The sequence below is a fragment of the Gavialis gangeticus genome, unplaced genomic scaffold (assembly GCF_001723915.1).
Source record: "Gavialis gangeticus isolate Ggan-Ray unplaced genomic scaffold, GavGan_comp1, whole genome shotgun sequence".
Taxonomy (NCBI): Eukaryota; Metazoa; Chordata; order Crocodylia; family Gavialidae; genus Gavialis; species Gavialis gangeticus.
The window spans coordinates 43,860,235-43,869,925 of record NW_017729008.1 but is presented as its reverse complement, the minus strand read 5'-3'; the positions used below and the strand labels follow the sequence as shown (position 1 = coordinate 43,869,925).

General features: G+C 57.4%; 1 protein-coding gene across 9 annotated transcripts in view; it reads right to left on the bottom strand.

Moving 5' to 3' along the window:
* SBF1 (SET binding factor 1) overlaps positions 1 to 9,691 on the bottom strand; it is a 46,817-nt gene that overhangs the window by 25,618 nt on the left and 11,508 nt on the right. For all 9 annotated transcript variants that reach the window (XM_019509697.1, XM_019509699.1, XM_019509701.1 and 6 more), the window contains exons 9-14: positions 9,325 to 9,402; positions 8,667 to 8,780; positions 1,761 to 1,889; positions 1,492 to 1,590; positions 808 to 1,012; positions 336 to 448 (exon numbers count right to left, since the gene is read on the bottom strand). In XM_019509697.1, the coding sequence (XP_019365242.1) occupies positions 336 to 448; positions 808 to 1,012; positions 1,492 to 1,590; positions 1,761 to 1,889; positions 8,667 to 8,780; positions 9,325 to 9,402 (738 nt within the window). The remainder of the gene's footprint in view (positions 1 to 335; positions 449 to 807; positions 1,013 to 1,491; positions 1,591 to 1,760; positions 1,890 to 8,666; positions 8,781 to 9,324; positions 9,403 to 9,691) is intronic.

Sequence of the window (9,691 nt, the reverse complement as noted above, 5' to 3'; positions counted from 1 at the left end):
CTGCTGGAGGGCAGCTGGCGGCAGCAGAGATGATGCCAAGCCTCCCCTACCTTGGAAACATGCAGGGGAGCGCTCCATGCCTGGTGGTGGGGAAAGGCGTGGCTCAAGCCCCCAGACTCACCTCCACCCACCCCCTGTAGTTCAAGTGCACTGACCCTTGAACAAGGCTCCCTGCTTCCCACCCCCTCACCACAGACCATGCTGCAAGCTGCTGTGCTGTGGCTTGGCCAGCCCACACGGGCCAAATGAGGCAAGACGGGTCTGCGGGTGAGGAGCCAGAATGGCCAGAGCCAAAGCTGGGGCAGCCCCCTCCCCTCCTCTCCCCCAGCTCCCACCTTTTTGGCCTCTAGCGTCTTGTTCTCGAAGACGTAGGAGATGCAGTTCCGCACGACTTCCAGGCGCCGCGCGCTGTTGGCCAGGGCATTCCCACTGCGCTCCAGGATGGCGGCTGGGGGCAGAGGTGCCGTCACCGCGTGGCCGGGAGCTGGGCTCTGGCCTGCTCAACTCGCTCCGGGCTGTAGCTGGCCCGCTGCCTTGCCTCCCGGCTCTAGGAACCCCCAGCCCCACTCAGCAGGCTGCGACTGAGACTATGCCCTGCCCAGCTAAGACCACTGGGGACAACTGTGCCTTATGGCCTGGCACAGGAGATGAAGGGACCCCACTGACACCTGACTGGAGGCAGTGACTCAGTAGCAAGTTGGGGTAGCCGAAGTGAAGCAAGCCAGTGGCCTAGGCCGGGGAGGAACCCGGGAGTCCCGATTCCTAGCAGCAGCCACCCCAACCTGCTCCCAGGTGACCCGCACGCACCTATGGGGGTCCCCAATGGCACCATGCACTTCTTCTCTGCCTTGACGGCTGGCGGGGCAGTCTGCAATTTGGCAGTGGCCTGGTCGATGATCCACTGGACCGTGCCCTCGTCCAGGCGGGGGAAGGGCTTCTGGTGCAGGCGGAGGTGGCAGCCCTCTGTGGGCTTCTGTACCTTGTGCATTGTCACCGCGGGGTACGGGTTCTCCTGCGTCGGCGAGTGTGGGCAGTCACCCTCCACTATGAACCCCATGTGCCACGGCTCCCCAAGGCACGGGGATGCTGCCCACAGCCACCCCCCCAAACCCCAGGCTCCCTGAACACCCCAGCAGCAGCTACACCCCAGTAGCCTGGCAGGAGTGTGGCCTGAAGGCCACATGGGGCAGAGGTGTCGTGCTCCAACTCCCTCAGCAAGTCCAGCCCAGGTCAGGAGACCAGCGGGGCTGTGGGCATGAGATGCCCCATGTGACAAGGGAGGGACATTACCACCTGGGGCCGAGACCCAGTGCTGACTCCCTCCCCCTAGCTCCAACCAGGGGCTGTAGGCAGGGTGGGGGCTGAAAGCTGGCAGGCAGGAACCCACCCCAAGCCCTGCACCTGGCAGATGACACTGGGAAAGGAAAGGAGCATTTAGCGTGGGCTCCCCTTACCCCCACAGTGCCCTGAGCCCCTCCCCGCGGCACTCACGTTCTTGTAGAGCTTCTCCGCCAGCTCCTTGATGTGCCGCAGGATCTTCTGCTTGTTCCCCTTGTCCGCGTGCATGCGCTTGACCTCGTAGGCAACCAGCTGAAGGAGTGGGCAGGCATGAGGGAGGCGGCACGGACCTGTGGTCCAGGACTGGCAGGGACGCTGTGGGCCCCATCCCCAGTGGTTTTTGGCATGGCTGGGAGGTCTCAGCAGGGGCATACTCCCTGGCCCAGTATCAGTGAGCCAGGGAGATGTGGGCGTCCTCTTACCTCATCAAACAGGTCAATGGGCCGGTACGGGGCTCCCCGCTCTGTCACGAAGCCGGCAAATGCCATGCCCTCCAGCACCTTGGTGAGGAAGTCGTCTTCCACCAGCCCCCGCTGCCCGAGGAAGGCTGCCTGCAAGGACGAACAGCACGCTGAGGCATGGGGGAAACACTGGGGGGAGTCCAGCCCCACAGTCCCCTCCGGACATCAGCCCCCACGGGGAGCACAACTGGGACATGTGCCCAAGCCCTGCGTCCCCAGCTCACTCATGGGAAAGGAGCCTCTTGGGTTGGGCCTGCCTTGCCGTCACAGGCCTTGACAGGGCTGAACTATGGGACCCGAGAGCTTTGCCAGCTGCCCAACCCCTCCTCCAGTCTGGGGGGCAGGTCAGGCATCCACCTGCCGCAGGCTGGAAGCAGAGGGGCGCAGGGCCGTGCTGAAGCTCAGGTTCGAGGCTCATCTACACAGGATGCATGTGTGCAGAACATGTATGCAAACCTAAAATAACCGTGTGCGCACAGCCAGCTTCCCCGTCCCGCGGCACAGAGCTTCCGCCAACCAGGAGAGCCAGGTGCCCTGTGTTGCGTGGTGCCCTGCCCGGCAGGTGGGGACACACCTGTGGAGCACTGCAGGAGGTTGGGGGGACACAGGACCTTGGGGGTGGACTGGCAAGCACTGGCAACTCCCTGACTTGTCTGGAAAGACCCCAGGGCCACTTCAAACCTACTGCCAGGCAGATGGAGGGAAGGGCCCATCACACCCCAATCCTGGTCTCTGATGCCATGTGGAGCAAGCTCACTGGTACCTGTGGGGCCAGGGCTCGAGGGGAGGGTGGGAGCTGGTTCTCAGGCTGCTGGTCTGACTCAGATACGGACAAAAATGCAACAGCCCTCTAGAAGCTCGCTGGCCCCAACAAGTATGGCTCAGGAGCTGGGCAGTTTGGAGATCAAGTATATGGGGGTGGTTGGGGGGAAGTTTGCCACAGAGACACGCGCAGCTACAGAGCAGGTGCAGTTGCTCAGGCCAGACAGCCAGGTGCTACCAGGGAGGTCATGCACAGACCCGCCTGTTTTCTTCATTCCCCCTTGGGTTTGAGGCTGCAGAGGAGGTCCTTCTCCACGGTGCTCCTGATGTGAGCAATGATGCAGCTGCACAAAGGTGAATGCAGCTTTGGGAGCCATCAATAGAAGCATAAAGGTGCAAGACACGCAGGAGGTGATAGTGACTCTGCTCAGCACTGGCTGGGCTTTGTCCAGCGCAGTGCGCGCCAGTTTGGGCTCCCCATTTAGAAGTGACGTGGAGAAAAGTCAGAGAGGTGGCCAGAGGTGACAACCAAGATGATAAAGGTCATGGAAAGCAAGTCCTATGAGAAGAGGTGGAAGGAGCTGGGCACGTTCAGCTTGTGGAAAAGGTGCTTTAACAGGGGGCAGGAGGGCAGTTCTCAAAACCAGAAGGGCTGCCATGAAGAGGAAGTAAACCACCTCTTTTTCATCTCTGCAGAGAGCAGGACATGCAAGAATGGCTTGAAATTGCAGCAAGAAAGGGTCTGGATTGAATAATTGGGGGAAAACGTCTTCGCTGTCAGAGCAGCGAGGTGGAGGAACAGACACCTAGGGAAGGTGTGGACTCTCCATCGCTGGAGGTGTTCAAGAACAGGGTGAAGCATTGCTTAGGGATGACCTGGACTGGAGGAGCAACAGCTGGAAGCCCAGGAGATCACCCCGCTGGGAATGTTGGGGAATGAAGCAGCAAAGGAGTGAAGCAGAGCTCCACAACTGGCCTGCGTATAAAAGATTAAAGCAACTGGGATAAGCTTATGGAGAGAAAGGATGGCACAGAGGGTGTTTGAGCTCTGTCCAGGAGAGCTGGGATATGTGGCTTCTGCTCGCTGTCCCCAGGCTGCAGAGCAGAGGGGAGGCTGCCTGGTTTTCCAGTTTCTAGAGTCTGCTGTTGCTACAAGGGGCCAAGAAAGAATTTTTCCCCCTCCTGTTGTTACAGGTGTCAGGGATTTTTCCCTTCCCATAGAGGTGCTGGGTGCAGCCCAGGCTGGGGATGGGGCTGGGCTGTGTCAATGCTGCTGCTGGCACCAACCCCGCAGGGTCCTCACTGGAGGGTCTTGCCCCTGCACTCAGGCTCAGCCCAACGCTGCACTGGGGGCAGGAAGGGATTTCCCCCCTGCTCAGACTGGTTGCACTGGGGGGTTTTGCCTTCCTCTACAGCATGGGCACAGCCTGGACCTGGGCTCTCTGCAGTGCCCATGACCCACCCTGGGAGAAGCAGGACGTTGGCCACCCTGACCCCCTCGCTCCTTCCTGCCCCCAAAGCAGCAGGACACTGGCAGAGGCCTTGTCTGCAAGCTCCACCTGGGGCAAGTCTGGGCATTCCTGATCTTTCAGGCATGGTGCCCATCTGTTATGCAAGAGGGTTTTACACAAAGTCTTTAAGATGAAGTTAGACAAACACTTGTCTGGGATGGGTTCGATGGGGTGCATCCTGCCCTGAGCAGAGGGTTGGGTTGGACTGGACATGACCTCCAGAGGCCCTGCCAGCCCCAGCCTGACTCCGGAAGGCAAGTTTGGCATGACTTATATAAGAGCATCCACACGAGGGGTTTACGAGCAGAATTTTGTGCGCATGGGTTATAGTTTGATGAAAGGCCATACCACGGTGTCTCTGGCCCACACAGGTTTATGAGGCCACTGAACCCATGACAAGCAGTAAAACCCGCAGTGAACAAACAGCTCCTGGGCTGACCCGGGGACACAGCACCAGGGAGGTTTCATGGACTGTGACAGCACAGATGTGGCCGAAGGCATCAACAAGCTTGTGAATCATATCTGTTCATCTCGTATGGCTAATCCTGGTGCCTGTGGTGCCCTTGAAAGAATCTTATGGCACCATGGTGGAGGATCCCTGATCTAGAGCGATCTATCCCCCGCTGCACCCTCCCTGCATCCAGCACCACATAGATGTCAGAACCAACAACTTTGACTGTGGTTTAATAGCTACCAATGGATCCATCATCCATGGACACAGCTGGTCCCTTTTTGAGCCTGCTGTGTTATCGGCCTTGGCTGCCTCCTGCAGCAGCGAGTTCCACAAATTATCAACACGCTGCACAGAAAAGTCCTTTCTCTTGTTAGTTTTAAACCTGTCACCTGCTAATTTCAGCAGGTGAGCCCTAGTTCTAGTATCCTGGGACTTAAAATCACAGATGAGGGCTGGAAGGGAGCTCAGGAGGTCACACCTAATCCAACCTCCTGCTCAAAGCAGGACCAGCCCCAACTATGTCATCCCAGCCGGGGCTTTGTCTATCCAGGTCTTCAACACCTCCAAGGATGGAGAGTCCACCTCCTCTCTGTGTAACCTGTTCCAGAGCTTTACTACCATCCTGGTGAGAAAGTTTTCCTAATATCTAACCTCATCTTCCCTTGCTCCTTGTCCAGTCATCTCCACCAGCTGAGAACAGTCCAGCTCCATCCTCTTTGCAACCACCCTGCAGGGAGTTGAAGGCTGCTATCAAATCCTCTGTATTCTCTTCTCCAGATCTGCCGAACAACAGTTTGCTTCATGATTTCATAGCTCTCTATGAAGAGCCCTTGTGGAGTCCTGGAGTTTCCTGTGCTTGGTGCTCACAGGAGCAGCATCTCTGCCTCTCCGCCTGCCTCGGGGGGATGCAGTGACAGACAGAGCTGCAGGAGCTACAGAGACCCCAGGGTTCACTAGTCTCCCTGCCTGGGTGGGGAGTGCCCATGTCCTGGCCCCAACAGTGGGTGATGTTTGTGGGTGGCAGGACGCATCTGAGCTGAGGTCAGGGTGCTGAATGGATGCTGTGCTCAGATGCTCTCTAACATGGCTGGTGGCTTCCCCATTTCCTCCAACAGCTGTGCCAGCAAATCTTTCCTTTGTCACTACTGCCCTGTCCTCTGTTGGCTCAGCTCCACTCCTCAGCCTTTTTAACTCCTCTCCTGTCTGGACAAGGTGTCATCGTAAGGTCTGCTTTCCTGACCTCTGATCACGCGCGCGGCTCTTCTCTGCACTCTCTGAAGCTTCTCCACATCCTTTTTGAATTGTGGAGCCCAAACCTGGACGCAGTACTCCAGCTGCGGCCTCACCAGGGCCGAGTACAAGGGGAGAATGATGTCCCGGGATTTGCTTGAGAAGCATCTATGGATGCAAGCCAGCATTCTGCTCGTTTTACTAGCTGCAGCATCACACTGCAGGCTTATGTTCATCTTGTGGTCAATCATGACCCCCAAGTTCCTTTCATCTGTAGTGCTAGCCAGCGTAGCACTGCTGAACCTATAAGGATGCTGCAGGTTTTTCCTCCCAAGGTGGAGAACCTTAAATTTTTCAGTGTTGAACGCCAGCAGGTTCTCATTCCCCCATTTGCTGAGCCTGTCCAGATCTGCCTGTATCACCCTCCTGTCCTCAGGTGTGGAAGCTTTACCCCAGAATTCAGTGTCTTTGGCAAATTTGGCCAGTCCGCTTCTGACACCAATGTCCACATCGTTGATGAAGATGTTAAATAGTACAGGCCCTATGACAGAGCCTGGGGGGACCCCAGTGGTGACCGTCCACCACGACGATTGGCTCCCGTCGACCACTACCCTCTGGGTCCTACCACGGAGCGAGTGCCCCAGCCAGCAGATTGTAGTGAGGTCAAGGCCACAGTTAGCCAGTTTTGCCAAGAGGTGATCATGGGATACCAAATCAAAGGCTTTCTTAAAGTCAAGATATATGACATCAATCTTTTCCCCCTTGTCCAGGTGATAGGTTACCTGGTTGTAAAGGGAAATGAGATTGGTCAAGCAAGACCTACCCACAACAAATCTGTGCTGGCTATTCCTCAGGATATTGCCTTCAGCTAGTCTGTTAAGGATGGCCTCTTTGATAATCTTTTCCAAGACCTTCCCCAGGATAGAGGTCAGGCTGATAGGCCTGTAGTTCCCCATATCTACTTTCCCCCCTTTCTTGAAGATCAGCACCACATTGGCCTTCTTCCAGTCTTCAGGCACTTCACCAGAGCACCAGGAGCTCTCGATGACCCATGCCAGGGGCTGGGCCATGATGCTCGCCAGCTCCCTGAGTACCCTGGGGTGTAACCCGTCAGCTGTCTTGAAGGTGTCCAGCCTGTCGAGGTGTTCCTTCATGAGGACAGCTTCAATGGAGGGTAAGGGATCTCCCTCACCCGGGCCTCCCTGACCCACAGTGGCCAGGGGCATCCCATGGAACTGGTGAAAAATTGGCGCAAAGTACCCATTTAGCAAGTTCGCTTTTTCCTGCTCATTGGATGTCAGTTGTCCTATCTGGTTTAGCAGGGGTCCAAAGTTGCCCTTGCTCTTCCTCCGGCTCCCCACATATCTAAAAAAGGACTTTTTATTGTCCTTGATACTTATAGCCAGTTGGAGGTCTGTCGCAGCCTTGGCTTTCCTGGTTTGCTCTCTGTAGGTCCGGACCAGAGCAGAGTATTCCTCCTTGGAGGTGGATCCAGTCCTTCATCCTTTGTAGGTCTTCCTTTTTAAACACAGGAGGTCCGCCAGTTCCCTAGAGAGCCAGGGGGGCTGCTGTGCCCTTTGGCTGCCTTTCCTCCGAGACGGGATGGACTTTGCTTGTGTATCCAGGATTGCTCCCTTGAGGAGCAACCACTCGTCCTGAACTCTCCTCTTCATTGGGTTGTGGCTTTTTAGGGCCTCTCTGACAACCCTCCTTTGTTTCTCAAAGTCAGCTTTCTTGAAGTAAAGGACTTCTGTATTACTGACTTGCCAGCTTTACCAGATGGTGAAGGTGATCAGCACATGGTCACCGTCACCCAGCTTCCGTTCGATCGTTAGGTCACTGATTAGGTTGTCCCCGGTTGCCAGTACCAGGTCGAGCAGCGCTTTACCTCTCGTTGGCCTGTAGACTCGATCTCTCTTGTACAAGGTATAGCCGTCTATACCCATGGTCTAGTTATGGGTAGAGTCCCACCAGGTCTCCATTAGCCCTAAGACATCATAGTATTTGCATTTAGCAGGAAAACAAGTTCCTCCCATTTATCTCCCAAGCTCCTGGCATTTGTGTATAGACATGCAAGTGTCCCCTTGGGGGCCCTTGCCTTGCCCACAGATTGCACCAGGGCTGGGGCAGGGGTGGGCTCCCTTAACTGCCTTGGCCTGCTGGCTTTGCAAGGGTTGCTCAGCAGGCCAGCAGTGGTGTTAGTCCCCCCATGCCCTGGTGGGCTTAGTTTAAAGCCTGGTGAAGCAGGTCAGCCAGTCTGGCCAAGAAGAGCCTCCCCCGCAGCGGAGAGAAGTGGAGGCTGTCCCTTCCCAATAGCACGCTGCCTCTCTCACCAAAGAGCGGGCTGTGGTCATGGAAGCCAAAGCCTCCCCGAAGACACCAGCGCCGCAGTCTTCGGTTGACTACCTGGATCCTCCTCTCCCTCCTCAGCCCATAGCCCGAGACTGGGAGGATTGAAGAAAACACCACCTCCACCCCCAGACCTTTAAGCCCCGCACCCAAATCCCTGTAGCACCTCATGACCCGGCTGGGAGTGCTCCGAGCTGTGTCACTGGTGCCCGCATGGATGAGGAGCATAGGGTGGTGGTCAGTGGGCTGGAGGAGTTTAGGGATCTTCTCCGCAATATCTGGGATTCTGGCTCCCGGGAAGCAGCAAACTTCCTGGGCTAAGAGGTCGGGGCAGCAGATTCCGGGAAGATTTTGGCTTGCGTGGACACGTGGTGTTTTAATCTGGAAAGGCCCCCCACACATCCAGACAAGCCCTTGGACGGAAGAATCTGCCTAACTGAGCTCCCCATGATGCTGCCCCATCCAAATAAGAACCCACCCTTGGTTTGCTCAGCCTGGGCTTTCCCTGCGGCAGTGCCAGGAGACTGCCTACCACCCATGTGGCCCTGCTGCGATCCGTACCTTGTGGAAGCGGATGACGGGCTCTGGGTGGATGCGGATGATGTGCAGACACCAGCGATAGCCCTGCAGCAGCTGTGCAAACAGGCGGAGGAAGACAGCCCGGATCTCCTTGTCCTGCGCAGGGGGAGGACAGGCCGGTCAGCTGCGAGAGGGGAGCAGAGGAGCCGCCCGAGTGGTGGGGACACCGCGCCAGGCTCCAAGCCACCTGCCCGGCAGGACATGCCCAGGCTGGCTGCAAGGAGGCCTTTCCGCAGGGCTCTCCAGAGCTCAGCTCCAGCAGCAGCTGACCCGGGGCAGGGGTATTGTCTGTCTGAAAGGAGCTGCTAGTCTCCATGTGCATGGAGGGCAAGGAGAAAGCCCCCAGCTCAGCCCTGCAAGCCCCCCTGCCATGTCACGGCCAGCTCCTTTGCCAACACCTCTCAGAACCGTAGGGCAGTCAGGCTGGCGGGGCCCTGCATGGACCCACCCTGCAGGTCAGTTAGGCCAAGCCCTGCATGAGGCAAGACCATCCCAAACAAATCCTTGTCTCACCTTGATGGGAGCCCCAACCCCTGTCTGCCCTGGGGATGGACTCAGATCTCTGCCCAAGAACTCCACCTAGATGCACCCGTGCGCGCAGACATGCACATACACACATGTGCACATGCTCCACACTCACCTGCATTTTGAGAGAGGAGGCGGAGACAGTGGACGGGGGGAAGGCCACGTCTGCCACCTCCAGCTCAGGGTCCAGGACCTGTGTGGACAAAGCACAGAGCATGCGTGGGGGAAGGATTGGGCATTGCAGCTCCGGCCCACCCAGCTTCTCATCCCCAAGGTGCAAACAGCCCAGGCCCACAATGCAGGTGGCCTCAGGGCTGGCTCCAGGGTGAGGGGCATTCTCCAGAAACTACCTCTGGCCCTCAGCATGGCCTGGAGAGGAGAGCCAGGCAGGGTGCAGGGAGAACCCTGTGGCCAGTGTAACATGCACCAGGTCAGAGCAGCGATGACAGCCCCCTGCAACTAAGGCAGCATTGCCAGGGCCC